The following is a 14696-nucleotide window of genomic DNA, read 5'->3' as shown; positions in this document are numbered from 1 at the left end:
TTCAGCTACATGGGGTAGGCGTTCTGAAGGTGAAATATGGCAATTAAGAGTATTATAGAGAGGTTAGGTTAGGTTCTACCTGACTCAGTACAATCACCCTAAGATTGAGCGTGGGTGAGCCTTCCTGATAAGAAAACACCAGCACGGTCAAGGTTTGTACACGCCATACACCTCAAAGGAAACAGAGGCAGAGTGAAAGTGAGTTTAGGTTTAACCTCTGTAACTGATCCAGGAGTAACTTAGTACAGCCCTTGCTTTCCAATTCAGTTCTAACTTTTGAATGAAGTATCTCTAGCTTGAGAGAAGCCATACCCTTCAGAGTTTTACCTTGATTATTAAACATCTCATCAAGGATTAGTTAACAAGGGACTTGAGAATAAGAATATGTTTTAGGCAGGGGGCTGAAACGGTGTTCTAATAGAGAATGTCATGTTGCAGTTACGCCATGTCTGTGAACATCAAAATTGCATTGTTTTGGGCTTCCCTGGTGGCGCAGTGGTTGGGAGTCCGCCTGCCGATGCAGGGGACACGGGTTCGTGCCCCGGTCCGGGAAGATCCCACATGCCGCAGAGTGGCTGGGCCCGTGAGCCATGGCCGCTAAGCCTGTGCATTGTTGCGGAGGTTGTGCTCCGCAACGGGAGAGGCCACAGCAGTGAGAGGCCCGCGTACTGCCAAAAAAAAAAAAAATTGCATTGTTTTACCCTTGAAATTTCTGCTTGTTTGCTAACTTCCGGACCTAAAAGTTTCAGTATACTTTTGATTGCACAGAACATCTGTCCATTTGTTCATTCAAAGAATATTTACTGAGCATCTATATGTTGGGAAGTGTGCTGCACACTGAATAAACAAAACTGGACTTTTCAGATGTGTTTGCCATTATGGAGTTTATAGTCTTTGGGAAACAGAGTGAAATTTATTCAAAGACATAAAGAAAAATTGTGCTTCACTAATATTTTAAAGACCTAGTGACTTATTTTGAAGTGAACTTGGAGTGATTTGTTCTTGGTTCTTTTTGCAAAATGTATTCGAGTATTCAGGGGTTTTGTGCTAACGTGTTTCCTTATGTGTATTGTTATGTGAAATTAGACATTAGAGAGGCGGGACAATTTGAACTGCTGTTGGGGGGAGGAGAATATGAACAGATAGTAGGTTTGTGTGGGTAAAATTCTATGTTAGCTGTGCTAAATAGACTGCTATAGGCAGGGAAGTAAAAAATATCTTTGAGTTCTTTCTTCTATAAAAATGTTTAATACTTAGGAATTGACAGGGAAGTAAACTTCCTCTAGAATGGAGGTATAACAGAAAGAGCAAATGAGAACCATGACAACTAAGATCATGTCTGAATTATATGACAGTTTCTTGTAACTCTGGTCAAGAAAATTTGCCTCAGATTTCTTATTCCAACAGAGTACAACAGAGGGACTGAATTTGGTAATCCCTCCTGGTGCTAAAAATCTTACGATTTAAAAAAAAAATTTTTTTTTTAATTTAGCTGTTTCTTAATGACTTGGATTGCTGGAAAGTCAAGATGCTTGCTTTCTTACTTTCTGTACTTGTTCTGGTTCAAGAATTAAGAACTTTAGATGGGAGAATAAGGCTTTGCTTTCTCTAACTGATATTTTCTGACTAGGTACTTCGTAACTCAGGAAGACCTCATTTATTCCCAGTAATATGTTTTACTAAAACTCTTTCAGGTAACTTTACAAAGACTGTGTGACTTAATAGTAGATCATGGCTTGAACTCAGTTTTTATTGTTGTAACTAGAAAATTTTAGTGAGGGCTTTTTTTTTTTTTTGTCTCTGTAGTTATCAGAGACTGTTACAGACGATTGCTGTACTCGAGGCTCAACGTTCTCAAGCAGTCCAGGACCTTGAAAACTTAGGCAGACATCAGAGAGAAGCACTGAAAAATCCCATTGGATTTGTGGAAAAACTCCAGAAGAAGGTATATATTGAGCAATTTTTAAGATTTATTGAGATGTATTTGGTAATAACTCGGTTTATTCTTTTTATATGAATATATACTTTTTTAAATGTTTAATTTTTTTCCCATTCTGTAATTAACCATATTACTGAAGGCAGAATACTGCCTTCCTTGACCCCCACCAAACACACAATAAAATATACCTCAATGAAGATAGCTAGGAGCTTTAATTGGATGTGTGTATAGAAACTTGATGTCCTGTTCCTAGCCATTTTTACAGTCTTTTTCTGTTACTTTCTTCCTTCCCCATCTTAAAAATATTTTCCCTGTTTTGCTTTCAGGACTTCAAGATTGTTGAAGCTAAAAGAAAAAATACTTTAGTATTTATTTACTGCTTAGTTTAGAGTTACTTTTCTAACTCTGAACATAGTGAGATAGAAAACAATGGTGATACAAACAAAAACTATATTTTAAATGTCTTTAAGGTTATGGTTGCCAAGTCTATGAGAATGACGTATATAAATTTTACTTAGTTTTGAAATGTTCTTTTATTTTAGTGTAAAATTCCTTATAATTTTATTTTTTCCTTAAAACATAACTTTCATATTTAAGCAGTTAACCATTTGAAAGTGATTCAAGTTTTTATAACTTTCTTAGTGTGTAAACATGGAGATAATCTAGATGTGCATTTATGCCATAGTATGTGTCTTGAATTAGGGGCCCCCTAATTATTCAGTAAATTTGAGAGGCAAATATTAATCAGCATTGTCTGAAAAGATTAAAACTGAAAAACTATGAAAAAGAATACTCTTTTTCGCCTTAACACAAAAATTTAGCCTGTTCAGTATGACAAATTTAGTTATTAGTTACTAGTTTTTAATGAGTCACAAAAGTGGTCTACCAGGTGTTGAGGGAATGTCCCTGGGGACTTCATTTTATTTAGATGATTATTGTTTGGATTTGGATTTTTCTAGTTATGTTATTTACTTGGCAAGCATTCCTTTCTCTGCTTTCAGAACACTGAATATCATAATAGATGTAGGATCTATATATTGATTTGTTAAACCTTCTAGAGTTTTTAGAACCCTATTTTAACCTCTGTCTTATAGTGGGCCCACTTAGGTGTTTATTGATTCTGCACTGCTGTCATGAAACAATTTGCTGGTGCAAAAAGATACAGCACTTACAGTGTTTACTTATCATTGATTCAACTAAAACAGATGGTGTTTTAACCTTAATCGCATTTTATTCATGTTCTTGGGTGGGCAAAAAGTTGCAATTATGCACAATTTACTAGATACGTATGTGGTTGGTTATTTGCTGGTTTTCCCTTTCTGTGTTTAGTTTAGAACTGAATTTCTTTTCACTTTATCTCAGAAACAGAGATGTGATATTGACTATCTTAAGAATTTTTTCAAAAATGTACAAATGTGTATTAAATCCCAGATACTTTGGTAATCATGAAAGACTTATGTTCCTTGGAAAGAAAATTTTCTGCTGGATTTAATTTAGAAGTTTGAGTTTTCAGTTTTTCTGTGTTAACTCAAGTATGCTTAAATTGTCTATTTTCTTTAGGTTTACCAGAGTAGTTAAGTTGTTGACATGTGATCTCTTTGTTTTAGTGGACATCTAAAAACTCCTAATTGAAATTAAGGAAACTTGGATTATATATTGGTATATAGAATGCAGGGAACCTTTACGGCTTGTTAGCTTTCTTTGATATTACTACCATCATTATTTTAAAAGACACTCTGTTCTAATTTTTCTAAAGTTGAACCTTAGACTAATATGTGCTATTATGATGACTGTACTAATATAATATGTCACAAGCAAAATAAAAATTAAGAATTCTGTGTCACAAAGTGGATTTTGCTTGCCAATTTCATAATTTATGACCTGATTTTTTTCTCTACGTTTTATTTTGAAAAATGTTAAGTAGACAAAAAAGTGGAAAGTACTGTATAGTTAGCACACACATCCACCCCCAGATTCTACCATTAACATTTTATTATATTTGCTTGATTGTATGTTTATGCAATTCTTCCATCCACCATTTTATCTTATTTCAAGATGGAATGCATTTGATGCATTCCAGAGTTGCAGACATGCACACTTAACACCAAAACACTTCAGAATGCATATCGTTAACTAAATTTTTTTTTAACATTTTCAGGTGAAATTTACATAAAATGAAATTCAGAAATCCCAATTTTACCATTATATGAGTTCTGACAAATACACCCACCTATGAAACCCAAATCCCTATCAAAAGATTGATCATGGGCTTCCCTGGTGGCGCAGTGGTTGAGAGTCCGCCTGCCAATGCAGGGGACGTGGGTTTGTGCCCTGGTCTGGGAAGATCCCACATGCCACGGAGCAGCTGGGCCCGTGAGCCACGGCCGCTGGGCCTGTGCGTCCGGAGCCTGTGCTCCGCAACGGGAGAGGCCACAACAGTGAGAGGCCCGCGTACCGCAAAAAAAAAAAAAAAAAAAAAAAAAGATTGATCATAATGACCTGGTTTTAGTAATTATGACAACTAATAACTTCTCTAAAGGTGGTTGGCAAAGCAATTGAGTTCCAAGTAAACTGAAGATGTAGTTTTGATTCTCAAAATGTGATGTTTTTTTGTACACGTGCTGAGCTATATAGTGTGAAAATAATTAATAGTTTTATGGATAAGTCAGGAACACATAGGTCCAATAAAAATAAATTCTGTGTGTCAACTCATATCTATTATATTTCAGTCAAACACATTTCATGTGCTGTTCTTAGAGATAAAAATCTTTCTTTGCTATTTCTGTTTGAAGTGTGTTAGTGATAAAGTACAGTATGTTTATATAGTTCAGCTTTAGACCTCTAAAAATAGTGCTTATGTTTTGTTAAGTTCATTTTCCTTTACTTGGCTATCATCTCTACCATTTAATGTTTAGACCGTATTAACTTCATTGGCTGTTGGATTCAAAAAGTGAATAGAAATGCTCAGTTGATGATTATTTAGATTTGGAGTCATCTGAAAATTTGGTTGTAGTTGATAATTTCTTGAATTAAACTTAGTTTGTCACTTTCATTTTTTTCCCCCACCAGGCTGATATAGGGCTTCCATATCCACAGAGAGTTGTTCAATTGCCCGAGATTGTATGGGACCAATATACCAATAGCCTTGGTAACTTTGAAAGAGAATTTAAAAATCGCAAAAGACATACTAGGAGAGTTAAACTAGTTTTTGATAAAGGTAAGAAATTACATGATACGAATTTAATTAGAGAACTACGTGACAAAGTCTTGCTTTAATAATCCTATACGTGGTTTTCTTTTTAGTAGGTTTACCTGCTAGACCAAAAAGTCCTTTAGATCCTAGGAAGGATGGAGAGTCCCTTTCATACTCTATGTTGCCTTTGAGTGATGGTCCAGAAGGCTCAAACAGTCGTCCTCAGGTAAGCAGGATAAAGTGCTGGAGCAGGAAAATTTGAATTGTAGACAAAACATTTTAACATTTTGCTGGTTTGTATTCTTAAAATTCAAGCAGTCTTTCACTTGAAGGTATAGTGAGAGCATGAACTTTGAAGTTAAGAAAAAGCTGGGTTGAAATCATAACTCCACCACTTACTAGCTGTGGAACTTCAGATGTCATCTATATTAGAGTCTCCAAGCTGCAGTTTCCTCTTATATAAAATGTGATTAATATCACCCTATGTTGTAGAGTTGTTGTGAGGAATATAATGAGTAGTACATGTAACATGCCCAGTTCAGTGCCTGACACATAATACAGTATTTATTCTAAAAATAAGAGCTCTTGGGCTTCCCTGGTGGCACAGTGGTTGAGAGTCCGCCTGCCAATGCAGGGGATATGGATTCGTGCCCTGGTCCGGGAGGGTCCCACATGCCGCGGAGCGGCTGGGCCCGTGAGCCATGGAGGCTGAGCCTGTGCGTCCGGAGCCTGTGCTCCTCAATGGGAGAGGCCACAGCAGTGAGAGGCCCGCGTACCGCAAAAAAATAATAATAAATAAATAATTAAAAATAATAATAAAAATAAGAACTCTGTGTGTGTAGTGGAATGTAACTAGGATTTGCTGGTTGTAACCTGGCCTTGCTGCTGTTAGTTAGATGAACTTCAATAAACATGTGGGTTCAGAATGAAAAAGTAACATTTCTTTAAAATAAACAATAGCCGTAAAGATAGGGGTATGTTGAGCTGTGTAACCAGTTAAAAATATTGTGTACATTTTAGTAAAATTGATATTAGGCTCCATTTTATGAGCAAGACATATGTTTAGGATATTACTTTATTATTACTTAAATAAAAAGACTAGCACATTAAAAATATTATAATGGAAAAAATTCCATGTATAATTTCCTCATTGTTAGCAAAGAATATATATGGTACATTATTATTTCTAAATCTGCCCTAAACAGTCAGTACATATGATCTCTTCAAGATGTTTCCCCACATCCTTAGGCTAGAAATAAAACTGTTCATATTTCAAAAGTAAAGAATAAATAGATAACAAAGGAGAAAGATGCACCTGGTGTGTATTTATGCTTTGTTTCCTTCATTTTTCTTTGTGAGGGTGGATGTGATGCTTTATTTAAAAGATTGGGATGGAAATACTCTTCTGAGGTACAAGACACTAATTGGAAAATGGATTTGTTAAAAATATTTGAATTCTTTGGTTTTCAGATGATTTGCAATCTACCAAAGAAAGGTAATTCAAATAAAATATAAGCAATATAACAATGATTATTAAAAAAAAAAAGAAAAAGTAACATTTCTTTTTCTTTAAAATGAAGTTGCTGTCACCTATATCTCAGGATTGCTAGGAGTATAAAACCAAATGAAATAAAAGAACACGAAATATTTTGTAAGCAATAAATTATGTACACATTAAATAAATTTACTCACATATTTTGAAATTAATTAAAAATTTCACAATTTGTGTGTTATTTGGCTGTATCAAAGAGTAGTCTTTGTTTTTTCTCTCTGACAAAAACCTTGTTTTATATGTAGATGATAAGAGGACGCCTGTGTGATGATACCAAACCTGAAACATTTAACCAGTTGTGGACTGTTGAAGAACAGGTAATAGATATTTCTAAATTGTGTAGGTTAAAAAAAAAAAAAAAAAAGCAGTTAGAATTAGAGCCAGTATTATGAGTAAAGTGTATATTGTTGTATGTAATCCCCATTAACCATGAATTTAAAATATTTAAACTTGTTTCTGTATACCTTTTTGCATACTTCAAGAATTTTGCATTCTGAGAATATATGAATTCCATTTTGGGGATAATTTTTAAATAAGGAACCTGGGTTTTGGGAGGGGGATTGAAAAAGATATTGAAACAGATGGAGTAAAGTTTTTGTAATGCAGCTTTGTGAGACAAAAACCTGGAGCCAAGTAAAGCTGTGCTTCCAAGTGAATTCTTGTTTTTGTTTGGAGGGGAGCTGGCAAAGCCAAGGTCAGAGTGTTCTCTTACATCTTGGCATATAGCTAGGATTGTTTGTGGGTAAGGTTTGAGACACATCTCTATCTCATGTGAGGATTAGCCCCACAGCTATAATGAGTTTATCAGTTTATAAAAAGCTTCAGGAAACTTATTTCCAACATTTGGACTATTTTGCATCCTTAGGACTATGGGAGAACTTAGGAGATAGGTCAGAATATTAAAATTAAATATTTGAATGAAGGACCACACAAAGGAGGAAAAGATCTCTTTTAGTATTCTGTCTAAATCCAAATGAATTTACATAGTTTTGTCAGATCCATAGTGGCAAGCCTAAACATAGTCTAGCAAGATAAAGTGGTCAGTGGAAATCACTAAGATATGTAACATTAATTAATTATTTTCTTTGTTGGGGGTGCTTTCCTTTTTTACTGAAGTGCATAGAAAATCTTTATAAGGTCTTTCATAGGTTTATTTTCTAATCTTATTTTTCTTGTGAAGTCTTAAATTCCTTACTAGAAATTTTTCCTAGCATGAGGATTTCTAGTTGATCTAACCCCCAAAGTTGGGGAGGGAGTATTATAGTTTAAGATGAAAGGTGAATGTATTTACTTAGAAACTCAGTATTAAACTTTCTTAAATTTGGTCTTTGGTTTGGCTTAGAAAAAGCTTGAACAACTACTCTTGAAATACCCTCCTGAAGAAGTAGAATCTCGACGCTGGCAGAAGATAGCAGATGAACTGGGCAATAGGACAGCAAAGCAGGTAATTGAGGAGATAGCCCCATATTGTTGGCATGTTTTTGATGGTTTTTTAAATGAAGGATAGTGAAGCTAAAATCAGTAGACCTGCCCCTTCATATTTAGCTACACAGTGCTATAGTATGTGGAGTTTTAAAAAACAACATTGTGTATTTTTCTGTTGATTTTAGGAACAACTCTGAGATAATTCCGCTTTGGATCATTACTTAAAAATAAAAAAGTAATGGACTTGGTGTCTCTTGAATGTTTAAAGAGTGCACCAGTTTGTGCTTTTTGGTTAGACTGTGCTAATAGATTTGTGATAGTGCCTTAGTCAGTATTCCCTGATTGTCTTTCTAAAAAAATATCTGTCACATTCCCATTGGTATTAATAGATGTGTTTTTATGCTACAAGCACTAGTGTTCACAAGTTGAAAATGTGTTTAGCTTTGGAATCAAACAGATTTAATTTATTTTAACAATTTTTTTGTCTCTATTTTAAAAAAGTGTCTTTGGTGGCAATTTAAAATTATTTCTAGATTTATGGTAGATTTTAAGTGGTTACTATTCATTAAGATACACATGGATGTTTTAAAAACTATTTTAAAAAACTATTCTGGTACTGCATGTCTTGTCATTTATTACGTTAAAAGGCTTGTCATGTTTCCTTAGGTTGCCAGCCGAGTGCAGAAGTATTTCATAAAACTAACTAAAGCTGGCATTCCAGTCCCAGGCAGAACACCAAACTTATATATATACTCCAAAAAGGTAAAAAGAAAATAGGTAAAAGTAAACCTTAGATCTCAGATTAAATTCATCAAAGTCAGAGTTCCTGTGTAAAAGTTTATATATTTATCAGAACAGGGTTATTTTATTTTTAAAATTTGACTCACTCTAAACATTTTCTTATATATGGTAGGATTCCATTATTGCTACTCTGAGCTTCAATGACGATTATTCATTATTTTCTTAGGAATAGGTTAGTTTATGTGAATGAGTGCTATTTGAAAGATATTAGATTGTACATATGTCAAAAAGGCCTTTGTGATGTTAAAGTTTTTAGGATGTTTGTTTCTTTAATAAATGTAATCAATTTCTGTTTTATACATATACTATATAAATCCAAGGTTAGAAATGTTTATTAAGATATTTAATCCTCACTATAATTCTAGAAGTATAGGTAGTATCACCTTCACTTTACTCATGATAATATTAATAGATAGCTTTTGTTATTACTGTTGAAAGCTCTGGGCTAGGTACTGTTCTACAACCTTTTTATAGATGAGAAAACTAAGTACATTGAGTAAATTGTCTAGTCACATAGCTGGTAAGTCTGGGAATCATTGATCTTCTGATTCTGCACCTAAGCCTTTTCCACTGTTCTCTGCTGCTCTGTACAGTGAAAAAGCTACTGTCCCTCTCCTACATAGAACACTGCATAGAATTATAGCCAATTTTTTGCTTTAATTGCGAAAAAGTAAAGCACGTAATTGGCTTTCTTTCATTTCCTTGGTAAATCATCTGGGTACTTCCACTCCCCCGCAACTGCCCCCGTTCACCTAAAGAGAAGCTAGGAGCCAATCTAATGCTGTTACCCTTCCTTAGTGAAGCTAACTATTTTACATTAAGAATATTGTCTATATAGCTCCATGTTTTAAAAATTTTGTTTTTATTCTTTTTACCAAGCTATGGAAGCTTGTTTTAATTTGTCAGATGTTTTAAATATTTTGGATTTTTTTCTCCCCAAATATAGTATTATCAATTTAGATATGTAGAGTTCATCCTATAACTTCAGAATGTTGGAACTTTGATAACCACCATTTAACTTAACAGCTTTAGTTTTGGTGATTTCTAGGTTATCTTTAGATGTGTTGTGCACCTTATGTTTTCACCACTAAGACTAGATGATGATAACAAAAGGAATACTAAAGAAACCTAAATGTGTTCCCTTCTTTGGGTGCACTGAATTTTAAGTTAACAGACATTTTGACTGCAGAGATCTAGCCCAGTCATAGACATGGTTAGAGGTTTCTTGTTTTGTTTTGTTTTAAATAAATTTAATTAATTAATTAATTTATTTATTTATTTTTGGCTGTGTTGGGTCTTTGCTGCTGCGCACAGGCTTTCTCTCGTTGTGGTGAGCGGGGGCTAGTTTTTGTTGTGGTGCGTGGGCTTCTCATTGCGGTGTCTTCTCTTCTTGCGGAGCACAGGCTCTAGGAGTGTGGGCTTCAGTTGTAGCATGCGGGTTCAGTAGTTGTGGCTCATGGGCTCTAGAGAGCAGGCTCAGTAGTTGTGGCGCACAGGCTTAGTTGCTCCACGGCATGTGGGAACTTCCTGGACCAGGGCTCTAACCCGTGTCACCTGCATTGGCAGGCGGATTCTTAACCACTGTGCCATCAGGGAAGTCCTGACATGGTTAAAGTTTGAATTTTGAAATGAAATGATGGTTCTCTATGTGGCTGAGGTTATTCTTTGTGGCGGTGCTGTTAGTGAAGAGAGGAAGTCTGCATAGTTGTTCAAAGGGAGGCCTTTGGCTCCACAGAGGCCTCGTTTATAATCTTGATTCTACTACTGCCTAGCTGCAGTACCTTGAACAAGAAAGTTAACCTCCTCATGCCTCCGTTTTTTCACCTTTAAATTAGAAGTGATAATAACTACTTTACAGGAGTGTTTTGAGGGTTAAGTGACATTGACAAAGAGTAAGCAGTCAATCAGTGTTAGATACTATTTTCAGACATTCATCGTGTTGGGGGAATTTTCTTTTTACTTGATAGTTTTATATCTGGCTTTGGCTAACTTCATCCTCCTTGATCATCTGTAAGATGACCTTAAGCCGAGCTCAGCATGTGAATGCCAAGAGTGTAATAAATGTTTGGGATACAAATATAAGCTACATAATGAGCATATGGTCCATTATACTCCACGTAGGTATTCTGCCTACATTTCTGTTTGTTGGTTTGGTTTGTTTTTATTTAAGGCTTGTTGTCTTTTTAAAAATCCAGATTAAATAGAAAAAGCAACCACGTAAGAGTATGCTGAAGGGTAGAGGTGCAGTCCTTCTGATTAGGCAGACTTGCAGGAAGTAGCATTTATATTTTTGATTCTTTTAATGATTGTCCACTATCCCAATTAAAAATTTGTTTTCTCACTTAGTCTTCAACAAGCAGACGACAGCACCCCCTTAATAAGCATCTCTTTAAACCTTCCACTTTCATGACTTCCCATGAACCACCAGTGTATATGGATGAAGATGATGACCGATCCTGTTTTCGTAGCCACATGAACACTGCTATGGAGGAGGCATCAGTAAGTTATCTATTTATACTATATTTATATCTGTCTATCTATCTATCTGTCTATCTTTATCTATGTATTATACAGACCAGGATACAGAATGGGAGCACCAGGATTTCCTAATTATTTATTCCTATTCTTCAGAGAATGTTGCTTTCTTTTCTTTTAATTAACTAGTCAAACTTATTTTACAATGGGCTTTTAAAATGTTTTTATGAAGAAACTTTCAAGCATATACAAAAATAAACCCATGTGCACCCATTATTCAACTTTAACAATTATCAGTTTGTGGCAATCTTATCTTCATCTATACTTCCTACCCACCCAACTTTCTGTCTGGGATTATTTTGGAGCAAGTTCCAGACATTATAAAATATCATTGTCATGTTTATTAAAAGGTACTTCTTTATATAATCCAGATATACAGTCAGTTCACATTTCCCCAATCAAAAATTGCAGTAGTTCCTCCCCACCCCCCGCCCTTTTCTCTCTCCTCTTTTTTCCCCTCTCACATTTGTTTTGTTGAAAAAAAGTCTTGTAGAATTTACCTCAGTGTGGATTTTGTTGTTTGCATCTCCTTGGTGTCATTTAATCTGTTCCTCTGTTCCCTGAATTTCCTATAAGTTGATAGGTCTAGATAACTGATCAGATTCAGGTTTATTTGTTTTTTTGTTTGTTAGGGTGGGCAGGACTACTTCATGTATACTTTTATCAGTTTGACATAGCATGCATTGTTGCTTAGATCCATTAACTCATTAGATGTTACAAAATAGTAAAATCCTTTCTTCATTTATTTGATAGAATATTCACAAAGTAACCCCCCCATCAACTATTTGATTATCCTAAGTTACATACAGAAAACGCAGCATAACTGCTTGATTCTTCCCTTTATTTTCTTGTTTTTAAAATAATGAGTTTGTTCTCTGATATCCTCCAGATTGATTCATGAGGTTTTAAAATTTTTGTAGTCTTATGAATTGTTGGACTTAAAATATATTTAATGTGTTTCAGTGCATTGATATTATTGTCTTTATTAGTGTACAAATTGGCCCATTGGTTGGTTGTAACCTATTCAAGCTGGATTTTGAGTTCTTTTGACAAGACTCTAGTAATCTTTTATAGCTTCCTTACTGTCCGGTAGCACAAGGAAATTCCAGGCTCATCTTGTATATTTCCTGCTTCAGACCTGGAGTCAGTTCTGCTTTCTTTTATTGAGAAATGGTATTTGTAGGCTCTATCCTGATATAGGATGTTACTTGCTACTGGATTGATCATTGTATCTAATCCTATATAGTGGACAGAGCTGAGAAATATGTTATATATTTGTTAAAATTAAAAGACATCATAAATTCATCATTTATTTCAAATTCAACTTAAGGACTGTGGGAATTTTACTTAACCCGTATTGATCTTTAATATGTATCATTTTTCTCCCATGCTGAAAATTCCAGTTATCAGTGACATCAACATAATGCTTACTTTCTTTGTCTCACACTGCCCACAGTAGTCTCAGAATTTAATAATACTAACACTGCCATCAACAATATGATCCTGAAAACAGGTTTTTTGGGTAGCACTGTTTTTGCGGAGCACAGGCTCCGGACGCGCAGGCTCAGCGGCCATGGCTCACGGGCCTAGCCGCTCCGCGCCATGTGGGATCTTCCCAGAATGGGGCACGAACCCGTGTCCCCTGCATCCGCAGGCGGACTCTCAACCATTGCGCCACCAGGGAAGCCCCGGGTAGCACTGTTTTTGCCTTAGGATATACCCAACTACAGAAATAAAGTCAAATTATACATTTTTTTTTTTTTGCTTTATAACAAATTTAATCAGTTATACATATACATATGTTCCCATATAAATTATACTTTTTAAATCCTCTTGGACTAATTCCTCTCTGTGTTGTCATCAACTGGATGCTAATTTAGGTTAATTCATTTCATTTTACTTTACATTCAGAGATTCCTTTTTATTGCTGTTAATATTTTTTATTTTACTATGCTAAAATTCTTCCTCAATAAGTAACATGATTCTTATTCCTTGCTTAAAGGACATGAAGATTGCCTTATATCTTCCTTAATACTTTGATTATATATGGTAACTGGAAAAGGAGATTTTAATGAAAAGTCAGCAGATAAAAATAAGTCTCCTTTGTTCTGTTTCTAGATTAATCAAACACTGATTGTATACTTTGGTATGAAACTACTGTAAAATGACTGTATTCTTAAATTTTTTTTTTCTTTTTAAACTTGTCTTTTTGAAAAACAGCTAGATTCTGCTGTGTCTTAAGATATGGCATTTGTGTGTAATTTTGTATTTTGTGACTATTAGAATTACTCATTTGAGAAATGTTTATTTACACTTAATATGTAACAGGCTCTGCTAGAGGTCAGCTCCATAGTTATGAATAAAATATCTATGATCTTGGGGTTCCCATAAACCTTAGTTTTGTGGGAGGAGATAAATGTGTAATCACATCAATAAATTACAAAATTTTAAAAATGCTTCAAAAGTAGGTGTCATTGTAATTATTTTAGAGGTACTTAATTCAGATTGAGAGTTTAAGTAGAAGACCCAAGGAAGTGATAGTCAAGTTGGCCATTGAAGGATGAATAAAACTTAGCTAGGTGAGGAGTGATGATGGGTTGCTTAAAAGAAGCACATTTTGAGAAAATTGGCAAAATATAGTATAGTATAGGTGGTTGAATTTGATTTAGCTTTTGTTTGGTTGATTTTATTTATTTATTTTAAAATGAGCACCAGTTTACATCATTCTGATTACTTTAAAATAGCTATTTAAATGTATATTTATGAATCCTCTAGTGTAAAATGTATAGATTTCAGTTTCTCTTCAGAAAACCAGTAGCTAGAGAGACAATCTGTATACCATTTAGACCCCCTTGAAATTGGTCATAGTATTTCTCCTTTAAGTAAATTTAAAATGATTATAACTAGGAAATCTGTTTATGGGTGAGCATTTTAAAAATATTTATTTGTTTGTTTTTTTGTTCATTTTAAGGTAACATTGGTTTATAACATTATATGTTTCATGTGTGCAGTATTGTAATTCAACTAATATATATGCACTACAGTGTGCACACCACCAAAAAATCTAGTTTCTATCCATCACCATACATTTGACTCCCTCTACCCATTTCTCCCTCCCCCTACCACTCTTCCCCTCTGTGGAAAGAACACCAATCTTTTCTCCGTACCTGTATGTGTTTTTGTTTTAATTTGTTTGTTTGTTTATTTATTTTATGTTTTTTAATATTCAACATAAGAGTGAAATCTTGGTA

The 14696-nt window shown here is 34.6% G+C and overlaps 1 protein-coding gene across 5 annotated transcripts in view; it reads left to right on the top strand.

The window, feature by feature from the left end:
* The window catches only part of ZZZ3 (zinc finger ZZ-type containing 3), a 112674-nt gene that overhangs the window by 91096 nt on the left and 6882 nt on the right, over window positions 1-14696 (top strand). For 4 of the 5 annotated variants that reach the window (XM_060089976.1, XM_060089977.1, XM_060089978.1 and 1 more), the window contains 7 exons: window positions 1807-1945; window positions 5009-5156; window positions 5243-5358; window positions 6930-7001; window positions 8027-8128; window positions 8776-8871; window positions 11257-11409. In XM_060089976.1, the coding sequence (XP_059945959.1) occupies window positions 1807-1945; window positions 5009-5156; window positions 5243-5358; window positions 6930-7001; window positions 8027-8128; window positions 8776-8871; window positions 11257-11409 (826 nt within the window). The remainder of the gene's footprint in view (window positions 1-1806; window positions 1946-5008; window positions 5157-5242; window positions 5359-6929; window positions 7002-8026; window positions 8129-8775; window positions 8872-11256; window positions 11410-14696) is intronic. The other variant, XM_060089979.1, reaches the window with a different exon arrangement.

The sequence above is a fragment of the Mesoplodon densirostris genome, chromosome 2 (genome assembly GCF_025265405.1).
Source record: "Mesoplodon densirostris isolate mMesDen1 chromosome 2, mMesDen1 primary haplotype, whole genome shotgun sequence".
NCBI lineage: Eukaryota > Metazoa > Chordata > Mammalia > Artiodactyla > Ziphiidae > Mesoplodon > Mesoplodon densirostris.
The sequence above is the reverse complement of the archived record's forward strand: the minus strand, read 5'-3'. Positions and strand labels throughout refer to the sequence as shown.